General features: G+C 32.9%; 1 protein-coding gene across 1 annotated transcript; it reads left to right on the top strand.

The window, feature by feature from the left end:
• The first annotated feature begins 216 nt into the window (after window positions 1-216).
• On the top strand, window positions 217-1,121 carry LOC129896355 (proteinase inhibitor type-2 CEVI57-like). Its single transcript, XM_055972227.1, has 2 exons — window positions 217-324; window positions 415-1,121. The coding sequence occupies exons 1-2, from the start codon at window positions 276-278 to the stop codon at window positions 963-965; spliced, it is 600 nt and encodes a 199-aa protein (XP_055828202.1). The 5' UTR covers window positions 217-275; the 3' UTR covers window positions 966-1,121.
• Window positions 1,122-17,779: the final 16,658 nt, after the last annotated feature.

The following is a 17,779-nucleotide window of genomic DNA, read 5'->3' as shown; positions in this document are numbered from 1 at the left end:
ATTTTTAACTTCCTGTAAATGTAAACAAAACAAAATAACACATTTATATTCATTGAAGGTTAATAGGCTTAGTTAAGTTATAAAAATAAAACCTATAATACAAGACATCGTTTTCTTTTTTAATCAATTGGAGGCTATTAATGTGAAGAAAAAAAAACGTTTTCGTTAGCTATCTTATTTTATCACTCCTTTTTGCTATAAATAGGTGGAGGAGGATAGACACTCCTCAGTCCTCACCCCCCAAAAAGAAAAGAAAAAGAAAATAAGCATCCATAATGGCTGTTCACAAAGAAGTTAGTTTCCTTGCTTACCTACTTGTTCTTGGTAAGATTTTCCTTTCTCCTTTATTTTTTTTCTCTTTAATTTCTTTGTTGATACATATACACAAGTAGCGCCTTATTATATTTGTTGTAGGAATGTTGCTACTTGTTGATGCCAAGGCGTGTACCAAAGAATGTGGTAATCTTGGCTATGGGATATGCCCGCGTTCACAAGGAAGTTCGGAAAATCCCATATGCACCAATTGTTGCGCAGGCTATAAAGGTTGTAAGTATTACAGTGCTGACGGATCTTTTGTTTGCGAAGGAGAATCTGACCCCAAAAACCCAAATGCTTGCCCCCGAAATTGTGATCCACAAATTGCCTATTCAAAATGTCCTCGTTCAAAAGGAAAGACGATGATTTATCCCACGGGATGCACCACCTGTTGCACAGGGTACAAGGGTTGCTACTATTTCGATAAAGACGGCAAATTTGCCTGTGAAGGAGAGAGTGATGAACCCAAGGCATGTACTCTGGAGTGTAACCCTAGAGTTGCATACATGACTTGTCCATCTTCTGGATTGGCCAAGCTTAATCAAGTTTGCGTTAATTGTTGCACCGCAGGAGAGGGCTGCAAACTCTATGATCATGATGGATCTTTACTTTGTACTGGAGAACTTCAAACCTATATATCCGCAGCATAAGGCATCTATCTGCCTACTTCTAATCAACGACATGTTGTAGTATTTTAATGTATGAAATAAAAGCATTCCCGGCAATGTATGCAATGACATGCATGCTAATCAGCTACCAGAGTGTCTGTTATGTTATGTGCAATAAGATTCGAATTTTGTTAATGATATTGTTCTTCTTGCTATAATTAATATGTTATGCCTAAGTTTTGATTCAATGTCAAGTTGGAAAAATAATTTTTACTAGGAATGGTTGGCTAAGTTCAAGAGGTGATTAAAAGGACTAGTAGAAATTAAAATAAAAATATGCCGTACGTTAAGCAGTTTATAAATGGGCTGTGAGATAATCTTGAAAACTAAAATTGAAAGAATTTGGGCTGGAAATGAAATTTTGCTAGGAATTGTGTAAGTGTATGATTTAGGTACTCTGTTAATTTTTCATAATTTAGTTCTTTTCTCTAAAAATAAAAAAGAATTGGGACTAAGGAATTAATGGAAGAAATATGATCCGTACAAGAAATATTATATGAATATTACACCATCTTACTCAAGAAAAAGTTTCTCACCCAAATAGACTCGTCTAAATGACTATATGTTCAACGATTTTAATTTTCCAGAACTTCAGAGCATAATGTCACCAGTTCAAATTTAGTGCATTGCATATAGCTATGTTATCGTAATATTGTTTGCAAAATTATGATGTGAGCAGCGAAGGAGCCACCTTGTGATCTGGGTTTCATCCGAACTCCCTTCAGCAAAAAAATTCTACTATTTATATATGGTTAAAATATTTTTTTATGTATATACATTAGATGTCGAACCCCTTCGACTAGTTCACGTGTCTACTTCTTCAGATTTTGAATCACCTTAGTGAAAATTTTGACTTCGCCACTAAATGTGAGAGCATAAAAGGGTATCCATATGATATAAATTTAGTTAATTTTCAAACAAGTGTACACATATATAAATCTATTTTACGTAATGTACATGCGACGTTGATACACAATATTTGAATAATTTTCATTGAAATTTAGTGCTATACTTCGATTTTAATACTGTACAAACTTTCAAACTGTTGAAAATTTCAAAATCTTCCTTGTTCAAGTTGCAAATTCTTAGATTGACTTAATTTCTGCATGTGTTATTATATTTTCCTTCTTATCCTCTACCTCTATTAAAGTTTTCAAAATCCTACCTATCAATTTGCATAATTATCCGCAAGTACAAGCTAAGGGCGGATTAATTATTCGTTTTTGTTATAATCACGGGTACCGTAAACGTTTATTTGCACTATCAATATTAACATTTATTTGTGTGAAAAGAGGCTGATATATCTTTTACTTTACCATTTAGATGATATAACTCTCATTACAAGAGCGACTCACATATACCTTTACTATTACAAAAATGACTGATCACACATACATTTTTCATTTAGAAGTGAAAAAATTAATTATTTTTTTTTATTTATTTTTTTAAAAAAAAACATGTAGGGGTATATATGACCTTTCTAGCAAAGTAATTATATATATTGATCTTTTTCACACGTAAACTATATTTTGACTTATTTGATTATCATTATTTGAGTTTTTTATTCTTAAATCATTTTTTCTTTCATTTTTTAGTGTAAAAATAAAAGAAATAAAATGAAAGAAGTGTGAATGGAAAAAGAGAAAAAGTAAGAAAAAAATTTATAACTATTTTTTTGTGGTTATATGGTAATTTAAAAACTACTCTAATTCTTTTGCGGCTATATAGTAATTTAGTTTTTTTTATCGGTAAAAAAATTGCGGCATTTATAATAAATATTACAAGAAAATCAGCGAAAAAAATAAATACCTTGTAGTCTACCCATTGTATCTAGCTACTACTTGCCTATTAGAGTTACGACCATTTTGGCAAGTGGAAGTTGATGAAAAGGCAACAAAAGGGAGAAAACAAAGACATAAGAGGAATAAACACTTGTGGGTCATGTTTGAATTGTCTATTAATGCTTATGACCTGTGACTTCTATATATATACCTTCTATTTTATTTATAGATTGAAGTGATATTCATCATAATCCTTGCCACATATCAAACATGAAGAGTACTCCCATTTTTACTTATTAAAATTTGATTCCGCACATATTTTTTAAGAAATAAGTAATAATAATAAATATTATATTTATAATCAACACGGTTTTAGTGATTCTGGATACAATGACATCAATATTTATCGCTAAATATTTTTATGGCAATAAAAGAAGAATTTATTGTACTAAGTGTCTTTTTTTGTTGTAGTGGTAGCCAATGGTCATGTGAATTTTTGGGTCTAGAAGAAGTGTTGGTTGAATTTTTAGAGGTCCCGAGTCCGTTTTGGTATTTTGAAAGCCTAAGTTGGTTTAGTTGCGACTTTTTGAGTTTTGGGTCAACGATATCTCGAATTCAAATTCGGATGGTTCCATCAGCTCTGTAATGACAAAATTAGGCTAGTAGCACTGTTGGAATGACTATCGAGGCAATCGATACGAGTTTGGGGCCATTTGATGCTTTTGACGTTGAAAGTTAGCCTATGGTTGACTTTGGTCAACATTCTTGGAAAACGCGCTCGAATAAATATTCTGACAGCGTGGTTAGTTTTGGAATGTCGATTTTGGTCTTGAAATACCCTTCGTTCGCTTTCCGAGGCTTCCGAACTAATATCGAGGCCCGTTGTGTAATGTGGCTTAAAGTGACTCTTGGGTGTGAGATCCACTTTTTATTAAAATAATATCGTATGAGAATTTTGAATGCGTCATTGAGTCCGGAACGTCGAATTTAGTGGGATAGCATATCTGGTTTATTTTTATCGGATTCCGAACGAATTCCGAGCACCCCATTGGAGATTTTGGAAAATCCAAAATCTGGAAAAAAAAAATGCAGCAGCAGCAGCCCCTTTTATTTTTTTTGGGTTTTTCTCCAACTTTAAAATCCCATACTTGAGCATTAGAGCTCCAAATTAGGTGATTCAAAAGGTAAACTTGTGAGATTTTTGTGGAGAACGCATTGGAGAGATTGAAAATTGATTTGGAGCATTCGATTCAGGTAAAAATCGTGATTTAATTTGCAGTAGTGTCCATTTTTGGATTGGGTTTTTGAAGAACTTTGAGAAATTATTTCTTGACCTATATAAATCTGATTTTGGTGATTCAAGGGTCTAAATTCAAGAGAATTTTGTGAGAAATCTTGTGGTGATCTCAGAAACGCGAGGGGAAGCTTCGTTTGAGGTAAAAATGCATTTTTAGTTACTGATTTAGTCTTTTTCGAAATGAAATTTGTTGAATTTTGGAAAAGTGTATCTCGGTCAATATAACTCCATTTTGAATAATTCTTGAGGCTAGATTGTGGGGGTTTTCGTAAGGATCTTCAAAGTATAATTTTTTTGGGTTGAAAGAGTCTTGTTTGTGCAGAATTTGCTGATTTTGATGCTACCATTTTTGGTCCTTTAGTCGGAATTTATGAGTTTTGGTTGCATGCTCGTCCTGCGTAGTTTTCCTCCCCGAATTATGTTATAAATTTGATTTGTGAGCTCGGGATAACGTTTGGAACCTGTTTTGGGTGGTCAAATCCGGAATTACGTATGCGGGTCCCACAATTCTCGTTTTAGATCCCAAAATTGGTCTATCTCCAAAAATTATGAAATTAATATTTAAACGACCGTATTGACGTCGTGGTTCTCTTTTTGACATCTTGACAGCATTCCGAGGTAGTTTGGAAGGGAAAAACTTCGGGACAATAATTTGGAGCACGCATGTTTAACCTACAGGTAGACTACGGTTTTACTTTTCTTTAGATTGAGATCGTATGTGTGAAAGCATGTTGAAATAGTTGGAATTTGGGTTGGGTAGTTTGATTGTATATTTTAGGTGTTAGAAGTCATGTTTTAGGCTTATTATCGGGTTTTTCGAATATTTAGAAACATTTGTATCTTATCGTTATTTGTTAGTATTATAAGGAGAGTTGAATGAGCATGTTGTTGATATTGTGGGGTATGCTAGCCTTAGTATAAGATATAAACTTGCTTTAGATGCCCCGGCGTCACTCCAGTGGACTTAAATCCTTATAGAATGGTGTAGCGGGCTAGTGCCTGGTAGTTTGACCTTAGTTAAGCGTTACCCTTGCTCTTAAAAATATCTTCATCCATAAATCGATATAATCGTGACTTTCATGATGCGTCAGCCACACGAAATTTCGTGATCGTTGACTTTGGCTTCGGTTCCAGTTTTGGCGGCATATCGATTGACTCATTTGGGAAAAGATTTTTGATACTATTGTATTCTAGTAGGGAAGTAGAATGTTTGGCATCATGGGATAAATTATCTGTGAGCATCCGGGTACCAAGTTCCGGCCTTTGTTTTAAATTATCGGGAGCATCCGGGTACTCAGTCTCGGCCTCTACCGGCTTGCTAGTATGACGAGCATTCGGATATCCATTCTCAGCCTTGATCATACCGATGTATTACGGCGAGCATCCGGGTACCTAGTTCCGGCCTTGGCCACTTTGAACATTCGGGTGAGCTTCCGGGTCCCAGTCCCGGCCTCAACTCCTAAGTCACCACTAGATCGATTGGCTCTTGGAGATTCTGGGTTTGAAAATGATATAGTACGTCGGCTCCTAACATCGCCGATTCTTGGTTCCTAGCCTTGGTAGTTGTAGCTATTCTGTGTACTTGGCGGGCTTATGGGGGTTCGTTCGGATTTTTATTTAACTTGCGCACAAGTGTCCCGGCTGGGCTTATGGAGGCCCTGTTGGGTATAGTTAGTTGTAGTTCTCATAGGTAATACTCTTTCCCCCTTTTGATGCTTATGTTGACTCCTATTTAGGCTATTCCTCTTTTTCATATGGTTTTTACCTTTTCTGCTCAGTCGTCCTATGATGCCTACTAGGTACCTGTTATCTTGGTACTCATACTACACTCTGCATCTACTTTCGTGATGCAGGACTGAGCACCAACTACCGTCGTGGATAGATTGAGCCTGTTGCAGTCAGCTTCGGAGACTAGGGTGAGTACTTGGCGTTTTTGGATCATTTCTGTCTCCTTCAGTATGGATGGCCTGTCTTTTGCCTTTTGAGACTAGTCAGTTGTTATATATATTTTCAATCCACTTTCGAAACTTGTACTCATCTTTTATTTTGTAGCAGCTCTGTACTTGTGACTTTCAAATTTTGGGAGGGTTCTTTAGTTGTTTATATCATGTTTTGGTTTACTTCCGCTTATTCTTTCTGCCTATCTTTATAATTCGTCACTCCTGTTTAGTTTTTGCCCTCAAACCCATTACTTGAAGTTCTGAATTGACGGGTTGACTTACCTAATGGTGGGTTATAGTAGGTGTCATTACGACCTAAGAAATTGGATCGTGACAAGGATACAATGACATCAACATTTATCGCTAAATATTTTTGTGGCAATAAAAAAATAATTTATTGTACTAAGTATCTTTTTTCGTTGTAGTGGTAGCCAATGGTCATGTGAATTTTTGGGTTTCATATTTTGTTATCATTCTCTAAGTAGACAAAGTCTTCTCCTCCTTTAAAGGTAACCTTTTCCTGATGGCTATAAAATCGCAACTTCTTTATGAGAAAAAAAAAGAGATAAAATAGAAATTAAGTGATAATTTTCTATTTATTTTTAGACAAATAAAAATAGTATTAATAATATTCTAAATGAGATAAATTAAAAATTAAGTGATAAATTTTTATTAATTTTTAGACAAATGAAAATAGTATTAATTGTTGTAAAATAAATAAGATTTAACGAAATCAAGCGAAGAGTATTGTGAAATTAAATTATAGAAAAGGATAAGTAAACCACAGAAAACAGAGAAGAGGAGTAAGAACAATGGAATGTTTTATTCTTGTTTTTGTTATTACATTTCTGCATCTCTACACAGCCTTTTATAGGAAGAACTAGAGGGAGACAATAGTTAGTGGTAGGGAGAAAGAAGAAATAAAAATGGGGGAAAAGGAAAAGGAAAGAGACGTCCACCACATCCACTTTCATTACACTCCCCCTTGGATGTCCACGTGTAGTGTGCTTCAGTAAAATTAACAAGAAATATAGTTATCATAAATACTCATAGATCTTGTGCCTCATTAAAAACCTTACTAGGAAAAACCCAGTGGGAAAAAGCCTAGTGAAGAAAAAAGAGTACATATATCTGGTAATACGCCTTGAGTGCTGCCTCATTAAAAACCTTACCAGGAAAACCTAGTGGGACAAAATCTTGGTTAAGGAAAAAAGAGTGCAGCGCGTATTTACTCCCCCTGATGAAAGCTTCATTTGATATTTTGGAGACGGCGCATTCCAACCTTATGCCTTAGCTTCTCAAAAGTTGATGTTGGTAATGCCTTTGTGAATAAATCTGCAAGATTATCACTTGAACGAACTTGTTGTACATCAATTTCACCATTCTTCTGAAGATCATGTGTGAAGAATAATTTTGGTGAAATGTGTTTCGTTCTGTCTTCTTTTATGAAGCCACCTTTCAATTGAGCTATGCACGCGGCATTGTCTTCGAATATAATTGTGGGTATTTTAACATTATTTTCTAGACCACATCTTTTTTTGATGAACTGTATCATCGATCTCAACCACACACATTCTCTACTTGCTTCATGAATTGCTATTATTTCAGCATGATTTGAAGAAGTAGCAACAATGGACTGTTTTGTAGATCGCCATGATATAGCAGTCCCTCCGTGTGTAAACAGATAACCTGTCTAAGATCGAGCTTTATGTGGGTCTGATAAATAACCTGCATCTGCATAACCAATAAGGTCTGCGCAACCTTTGTTAGTATAAAACAAACCCATATCAATAGTACCCTTCAGGTATCGCAAAATATGTTTGATACCGTTCCAATGCCTTCGCATTGGGGATGAACTATACCTTGCTAGCAAATTGACAGAAAATGTTATATCAAGCCTAGTTGCGTTAGCAAGATACATTAGTTCACCAATAGCACTAAGATATGGTACTTCAGGACCAAGAATTTCTTCATCCTCTCCTGCAGGTCGAAATTGATCTTTTTCCACTTCAAGTGATCGAACAATCATTGGAGTACTTAATGGATGTGCTTTGTCCATGTAAAATCTTTTTAAGATTTTCTCAGTGTAGGCAGATTGATGGACAAAACCCCGTCTGCTAAATGTTCAATTTGCAGACCTAGACAAAGTTTTGTCTTTTCAAGGTCTTTCATTTCAAATTCTTTCTTTAGATATTCAATTGCTTTTTGGACCTCTTCAGGGGTTCCAATGAGATTTATGTCATCAACATAAACGGCGAGTATGACAAACCCTGATTCCGTTTTCTTAATAAAAACACATGGACAAATAACATCATTTATATAGCCTTCATTTATCAAGTACTCACTGAGGCGATTATACCACATACGCCCTGATTGTTTTAAACCATATAATGATCTTTGCAGTTTTATTGAGTACATTTCCCGAGACTTTTTACATGCTTCAGGCAATTTTAATCCATCTGGAATTTTCATGTAAATTTCATTATCAAGTGAACCATAAAGGTAAGCTGTAACTACATCCATTAGATGTATTTCAAGATTTTTATGTACAGCTAAACTGATGAGATATCGAAAAGTTATTCCATCCATAACTGGTGAATATGTTTCTTCATAATTGACTCCGGGTCTTTGAGAGAATCCTTGTGCAATAAGGCGTGCCTTGTATCTTACAATTTCATTTCTCTCATTTCGTTTCCGCACAAAAACCCATTTATAGCCAACTGGTTTTACACCTTCAGGGGTTTGGACTACAGGTCCAAAAACCTCACGTTTAGCAAGTGAGTCTAATTCTGATTGAATTGTCTTTTGCCATTCTGGCCAATCACATCTACGTCGACATTCTTCGACGGATTTAGGCTCAAGATTTTCAATATCTTGCATGAGGTTAAATGCAACATTATATGCAAAAACATTATTAACCGTGATTTTAGATCGATCTAAATTTATCTCATCGCCGAAAAAATTTATTGAAAGTTCTTCATTTACTTGAGTCTCGAGTTCACTGATTTCTTCAGGAATATCAGGATTACTCAAATCTTGACCTTCTTCAGGAGGTTCTATTGTAGTATCATCTTTATTATTTCTCACGCTTCTCTTTCTAGGATTTTTATCCTTTGAACCCAACGGTCTACCCCGCTTCTGGCGTGTTTGGGATTCAGAAGCTATGATACTTGTAGATGGTCCTTTTGGGACATCAATCCGGATAGGTACATTCACTGCAGGGATATGTGACTTAGTTATCCGTTTCAAATCAGTAAATGCATCTGACATTTGATTTGCTATTTTCTGCAAGTGGATGATCTTCTGGACCTCCTGTTCACATGTGCGGGTACGTGGATCAAAATGTGATAGTGATGAAAATTTCCACGCAATTTCTTTTTCTTTTTCGGGTTCCTTTTTCTCTCCCCCTAATGGCGGGAAAATTGTTTCATCAAACCGACAATCTGCAAATCGAGCAGTGAATAAGTCTCCAGTCAACGGTTCAAGGTATCGAATTATGGAGGGTGAGTCAAACCCAACATATATACCCAACCTTCGTTGAGGACCCATTTTTGTACGTTGTGGTGGTACTACAGGCACGTATACCGCACAACCAAAAATTCTTAAATTGGATATATTTGGTTCATGACCAAATACTAATTGTGACGGAGAGTATTTATTATAATGAGTCGGTCTGAGACGTACAAGTGCTGCTGCATGTAAGATAGCATGACCCCAAACAGTAATTGGCAATTTTATTTTCATTAGTAGAGGTCTTGCTATTAATTGTATGCGCTTAATAAATGACTCTACAAGGTCATTTTGAGTATGAACATGAGCAACAGGATGTTGAATTTTTATCCCAATTGATAAGCAATAATCATTAAATGCTTGGGATGTAAATTCTCCAGCATTATCAAGGCGAATGGCCTTAATTGGATAATCTGGGAATTGCGCTCTCAATCTTATTATTTGTGCTAACAACTTCACAAACGCCAGGTTGCGAGATGATAATAAGCACACATGAGACCATCTAGATGATGCATCTATTAGGACCATAAAATATCTAAACAATCCACTAGGTGGATGAATATGTCCACATATATCTCCATGTATACGCTCTAAAAAGCCAGGAGATTCGATGCCAACCTTCAGGGTCGATGGTCTGGCAATTAATTTGCCTTGATAACAAGCAGCACATGAAAATTCATCATTTGTAAGAATCTTCTGGTTCTTTAACGGATGTCCAGTTGAATTTTCAAGAATTCGTCTCATCATTATTGATCCAGGATGACCTATTCGATCATGCCATAGCACAAATATATTTGGATCAGTAAACTTCTGGTTTACGATCATATGTGCTTCAATTGCACTAATTTTTGCATAATATAGGCCAGATGACAGAGTTGGTAATTTTTCCAAAATATATTTCTGGCCTGAGACACTCTTGGTTATACCAAGATATTCAGTATTTATTTCAGTTAGTGTCTCAACATGATATCCAATTCTGCGGATATCTTTAAAACTTAACAAGTTTCTTAGGGATTTAGAAGAGAATAGGGCATCTTCTATAATAATTTTTGTCCCCTTAGGCAGAATTATAGTAGCTCTTCCGGAGCCTTCAATCATTTTGGAATTGCCAGATATCGTAGTAACATTAGCTTTTCTTCTAAGCAAGTTGAAAAAATATTTCTCGTCTTTAAAAATAGCATGAGTTGTTCCACTATCAATTACACAAATATCTTCTTGATTGATTATTGATCCAAATAAAATTTAAGGCATTTCCATATTTTCACTTTTTGTTACCTTGAAAAATTAGCCGGAGCCTCGTGCTGATAACGTGTTGTAAAATAAATAAGATTTAACGAAATCAAGCGAAGAGTGTTGTGAAATTAAATTATAGAAAAGGATAAGTAAACCACAGAAAACAGAGAAGAGGAGTAAGAACAATGGAATGTTTTATTCTTGTTTTTGTTATTACATTTCTGCATCTCTACACAACCTTTTATAGGCAGAACTAGAGGGATACAATAGTTAGTGGTAGGGAGAAAGAAGAAAGAAAAATGGGGGAAAAGAAAAAGAAAATGGACGTCCACCACATCCACTTTCATTACATTAATAATATTATTCCTTTAGTAGCGGTCAATCTCTATAACTAATTTCTTGGAGTATGCGATGCTAGTAGAGATTGAACCAACTAAGTGAGTACAGTATGTTTATAACTAATACTACCTCATCTCATATTAAATAAGTATTTTACTAAAAATATTTGTCTCATATTATTTAATCACTTACTAAATCAAGACAGAATTAATTAATTTTTTTCTATTTTACCCTGTAATTAATATGGCCTTTTGAATATAAACAATTTCAATACTAACTATTTCTATAGTCTACGTATATTGCATTGATATAAACAAAGAGCAAAATGATAAAGTCTTCCAATATATTAGAGATTTCTTAATCACCATGTAAAGTTAAAAATACTCATCTAATATGGAACGGAAGTAATGCTTTAATACAAATATATATTTACTGTTCGATACTTGGTGGCGGCATTCGTCAATTAAATTTACATGATTTATTATTATATATGATTTATTATTATATATAGAGATTAAGTGTCAAAAATACACTTATACTATTTCTCCTTTTTAAGTTTTATATCTAAATTATTGGAAGTGTGAGTTTAAAAAACACACCTCTCTCTTTCACTTATTAGTTTAAAACACACACCTCTCTCTTTTATTTCACTCTCATCATGGTGTGTGTGTTCACTCTCTTTTTCATTTTTTTAAAAAAGTTGTCACATCACATTCTAGATAGAAAAAATATTTCACCTTGACAAAAATTAAATAAATCATTAAAATTAATTAAAATTTCATTTTTCCCCGGATCCAAAAATCGGATTCATTGTTTTTTAATAATAATAAAAATTTAAAATTAAATATTAAAGTATTATTATGTCCTCACCCTCCAAAAAAATTATAAAATATTTTTTTAACCCACTCTCACTTTTTCTCACCATACTCCCCTGCCCCCCTCCCCCCCCCCCTCAATTTTTTGTTTTATTTTTATTTTTTAAATTTTTTTTATAAAAGTTTTTTTAAAAAAAATCTTACTTCATCTTCCCACCTACTCACCCTCCCTCGAATAATAATTTAGATATTATTTTTATATTTTTTTACCCACCCCACCTAATCCTCTCCTTTCAATTTTTTTTCTCATTTTGTGTTAGTTACATACACATGATTTTAATAAAGTATTTTTTACTTGCCGCATGACTTTTCTTAAAATAATTTTTTTCTGTTATATTTTGTACGCAAATAGAAAAAATATTTTTCTATGAACATATCTAACACAAGACGAGAAAAATGAAAAAAAAATTAAGAGCAAAGGGTTAGATGGGATGGATATAATTTTATTTTTTAAAAAATTTAATAATAATAACATTTTTTAGGAAGGAGTGGGGGAGGGGGTGAAGTATGAATATTTTTTAAAATATTTTATACAAGAAATTTAAAATAAAAAAATAAAGGACGAGGGATTGTCGGAGGGGCATGGAGGTGGTGGAGTGAGTGAGAAAAATATTTTAAACTTTTTTAAAAAATAATTATTTTGGGGGGGATAGAAATACTTTAGTTTTAACTTTTAGCTAATTTTAATATTTAATTTAATTTTTTGTCAATATAGAATATTTTATCCATGTGAAATGTCACGTGGCAAGATTTTTTCAAAAATTAGAGAGAGTATATTACACATACCACTGAAGTGTGTTTTTCAAATTAATAAGTGATATTTTAGGTATGAAACTTATACTTCCAATAGTTTAGGTATGATACTCAAAAAAAGAGAATAATTTAGGTGTGTTTTTGACACTTGTCTGTACGTTATATATATGTTTATACACATTTTATTATCGTGACATCTAGGAATATTTTTATACTTATTTATGAACTATAATTTATTTATTTGGTATCGTATAAGAATTAAAATAATTTTAATAATTTTCACAAATTGTTGGATTTTCACTTTTAATTTTATGTCTAAACGGACTTTTAGTTATAGATGGACCTCGTGTTTTTTAAAACTAAATACTTACACTGTTTATACTATGAAAATTCTACGCTCACACCTCCTATGAATAAATATATAACTAAATACATTAAAATTTAATCAGATAAACTATAGTTATAAACTATAAGATTGAGGTATTTTTACGAAATTTTTAAAGGAGGATATTTTTTTATTCATGATTTTAATTTAAAAAGAGAGTGCACTCATTTTTTGAGACATTTATCTTTCAAAACTCATAAATAAAAAATGAATGTAAACTAGCAATAAGATATTCTAACTATTCGAACACTTGGTCATGTTTGAATTGTGTATTAATGTAGCGATGTGTAGTTAAAAATAAAAATAAAAAATCTAGTCAAATACCGCTGCTACTGCAGCTATGTATATTTTATTTTTTTTGAAAAAAATTAGTTCAAAATCACTGCATTTGCAGCGATGTATTTTAAAAAAAAATGTTGAAAATCGCTCACTTGCAGCAATGTACTTTAAATCGATGGTTTTTGTATAAATTTGTGACCGTATCGAATAATTGGATAGGTTTTTATTTTGTAAAAATTAATCGAAAAATACTGAATCGTACTGAATAATATATACTTAAAACATATTTTATATATCAAATTTAAAAATAATAAAATATTAAATTTTTTGCTTTAGACACAAAATAATGGAAGTGATTATAAACGACAACATAATTAACACTCAAAGTTCTAACACTAAAACTTTTTATTCTCCTCCGATTAAAATTAAATTAGTTCTAATATCTAAACTCTCGAGCAGTAACTAGTAAACTACATGATATTCCAACGATCTTGAATAACAAGTTATAAATTATTATATATTTTTCCTCTCTTATGATTTAAATTTCTCTTATTGGATACATAAATTAAGTAAATTCAATTATTGAGTTTCATGTTGATTGATTCTTTCAGCTCATATGATGTAAATTATATATTTTTGTCACAACTCGAATATGGGTGTGATGACACTCATCTCAACTCACCGAGACAAGTCAGCCTAAAACTCAAAGGGAAAGTAATTGCGTAAGTAATTGAGATAAAACAAGATTTAAATTAGTCAAAAACAAATAATTAATCTCAAAATCCTCCAAGACTGGTTGTCACGTGTACAAGCCACTAATACATTACCGAGGTATGAAAAAAAATACAATGACAATGTCTTTGTCTCTAGAATAGGACTAAAACATAATAAAAGAGTAAGATGTGTCCGCTAAATGTATGTGACAACTACCTCGACACTCGGAATGATAGTCATGGGTGTAGTAGAAAACCGTAGGAGATCAAGAAGGTCTGTGCTCACAACCTACACAAGTATAGAAGCAAGGGGTGAGTACCAAACAACACGGTACTCAGTAAGTGGATAACTAGAACTAAGCAAAGCTCGATAGATACAAGTACTCTTGTCATCCCAACCGAACCTCCTCAACTACAACCTGCATAAAATCAGCTCAACTCTACACTCTACAAAATAATAACAATACAGTCCACGAATATTCATCGGTAGTCTTATCAAGTGAATCATATCAAGTCATATTCAAAATAAACAGAGCAATAAGTGGTAAACTCGAATTCACAAATATCAATAAAATGTGATGCAATGCAATAAAATGATGCATGACTGTCCTATCGGTACACATCCGCTGAATTACAGTCCAGAATCCACGGGGGACATTTCTGTCCATGTTACCTTCCACGGAGCATGTGGCCCATCCCCTCAATATACATATCATGCCACAGAACGTGTGGCCCGACCTTTTGTTTCATAATATCTGTCACAGAGCGTGTGGCCCGACCCCTTTGTTTCATATCATTTTCAGTCTCAGCACAGTATGTCAGAGTCAATGCAATCAATTCATGTTCATATGATTCACGATAATAACATGACAACAACAATATTTTTTCCTATCTCACATCAACATAGTCATTTCATATGTCCAAAATAAACTCATAATCACAACATATCAATTCCACCAATACATGTCATTAGATCACCATTTTATACCCCGCATCTCCATTTTTAAGGCCAATCATACAGTCAATAACCCAGTTCAATTCTCATTACTCCCAGTACACATAACACGGAAATACAAGCATCTACAAGCTTAAACTGAGGTTTAGAAATTCACTTGCTTTAAATGATCAAACAATTACTCCGAGACCTGAGCCTTCCCCTTTCGCTGGGTTTTCAAATCAATGTAATCTAATCAAATGAATAATCACCATAAGATTTTGAAATTAACAACATTCATATCACTATATGTCTAGCCTAGACCCAAAAACTTACTCAAATCTATAATCAAATCCTAAATATCAAGTTTAGGGTTAGGTCTCAATTCTTCCAAATAACATAAATCTAATGATGTTCATATAATACAACACACCTAATATTTAATTACATATCTCAATATGTAAAAACTTTATTTATAAAATGATAACAAAATAATTATAATAATATATAAATAAGAACAAACGTCTACCATAGCAGTAACTTAAGTTAGAGAAATCCAGTTTGCAAATTCGTAGTTCTTATGCCAAAATACACCACAATTATCTAACTATTTCATCATATATAAGAATATGACCATCCAATTATATGATTACACCCGTATAGTTATAAACATCTTGGTTTTCCCAAATCAAAAAAAAAATCACTTTACTGCAGGCTACTTTTCATTTTTTTTTCCTTTTGCAATTTAATTTGGCTTCTTTCTCATTCACAGCCGACATTTAGTAATAATAATACGACCCCTATTCATATACACAGAGATTTAGGTGCGGTTTATAATTTACCTGATGCAATTTGGTTCATGTTTTTAATGTCGCTGAATGTTGTCCTCTTTTCTTTTGTCTAGGGCTATTAACCGCAGTTGGATTGTGTTATAAAAAAAAAATAACCTTCTTTAACTTATTTCAATAAATAGGTCAAGTGGTATATGGAATTAAATAAACTATTAATTTGATTCATCAATTAACTTCATTCTCTAAAATTACCCATCAACTAATTAATCGAAGTTACCGAAAGGTTCAAAATTTTCAACTTAAATTTACGAAAAGGGTCTTCTATGAAAGGAAGATGACTATTTCTCAAAATGACCTAATGGGTCATTATAATTTTGTCTTTGCTTTATATTATTTTACACTATCATAATATAATAGAATGAATTTCTATTCTTGTTTTCTTGATACATCACCTCTTTAACAATAGAAATATTTAGAGATTTTTTGTCAAAGTCATCTCAAGTATACATAATAGCATTTTTTGTTTGTTTTTTTAGTATACATAATAGCGTGTTCTAATTTTTATATATTTTTTAATAAAAAAATCAAAAATTAACTGAATCATATCTATATCTTAGAGAAATCGAGATAATGAAATGATTTTGACAAGTTTAATTTTGATTATAAAAACTAAAACAACCAAAAAAAGGATATAATATAAATTTGATAAAATAAACACCGTATAATTGACAACCCTAAATCACTCTGTCTTCATCAATGGCAAAATTAGTTCTCCAATCATAGGCAGATTACTTCTTAGCGGTGAATTGATTATAATAGTCAAATCACCTTTTTGAGAGAGAAAAATACGTTATCTATGTCAATTCAGCATTTAAATAAATTATTTATTTTACTTTTAAGTAGTAAAAATAAATAAATAATAAGATCCAGCAAATTATATAGATATATAATTGGTAATTTTGTCTATTCGAGGGGGCATCTGCTATGTTCTCTTTTCTGAATGGTAGGTACATCATAAGGGAAAAGGCATAAATCTTCTAATTTGTCATGACTTGCGCATTTAAATTATTGTGATAATTTATTACAAATTGGATGTCTAATTCTATGTGGGACCCACCCACATGGAAAATGCATGGACAATTTTAAATTGGTGCACTTACATAATGCTGCACTTGGAAAAGTGGAGCACTTACATACCTATTCTATCTAATATATATATGTGCCATATTTGGCATTATGAGATATATAGAAACGAAAACAGAAAAACATAAATTCATATATTGCTCTCTGCTCTCTTTCTCTCTTGTGTTCCGTTTCCCTCACTATCTTTCTTTCAATCATTTTACTAAATCTGTAGTAGATTTATAACACGTTATCAGGACGATGCTCTGGCTATTTGTTTTTGAAGGTAACAAAAAGCGGTAAGAATTTTATTTAATTTTCTTTTCATAAAATGGCAAATATTTCAAAAATTGAATTTGTTGCTTTAGATATCTCTGGAAAAGATTACTCCTCATGGGCACTAGATGCCGAAATTCATCTTGAATCGATGGTGCTGGCAGACACCATCAAAGATGATAACACGACATCTAGTCAAGACCGTACAAAAGCTATGATTTTCCTCCGCCACCATCTTGACGAGGGTCTTAAATTACAATATCTTACATTAAAAGATCCCTTGAAATTGTGAAAAAATTTAAAAGAAAGGTATGACCACCTGAAGTTGGTCATGCTTCCACAAGCACGTTATGACTGGTTAAATCTGAGACTGATGGACTTTAAAAATATAACAGAATATAATTCTGCTTTATTTAGAATTATAGCTCAGTTAACTTTATGCGGAGATGAAATTACGGAACAAGATAAACTTGAAAAAACATACTCCACATTTCCACCCGTGAATATGCTCCTGCAGCAGCAATATCGCGAAAAAGGCTTTAAAAAATATTCTGAATTACTTTCTCAC

The sequence above is a fragment of the Solanum dulcamara genome, chromosome 7, assembly GCF_947179165.1.
Source record: "Solanum dulcamara chromosome 7, daSolDulc1.2, whole genome shotgun sequence".
Taxonomy (NCBI): Eukaryota; Viridiplantae; Streptophyta; class Magnoliopsida; order Solanales; family Solanaceae; genus Solanum; species Solanum dulcamara.
Note: the sequence above shows the minus strand (reverse complement) of the source record. Positions and strands in the feature narration are given on the sequence as shown.

What these genes read in the sequence shown, in the direction of transcription:
- LOC129896355 (XM_055972227.1), top strand. Translation starts at nt 276, where the DNA reads ATGGCTGTTCACAAAGAAGTTAGTTTCCTTGCTTACCTACTTGTTCTT. An exon ending in TGCTTACCTACTTGTTCTTG is followed by an intron (nt 325 to 414) that starts GTAAGATTTTCC and finishes TATTTGTTGTAG; the next exon opens with GAATGTTGCTACTTGTTGAT.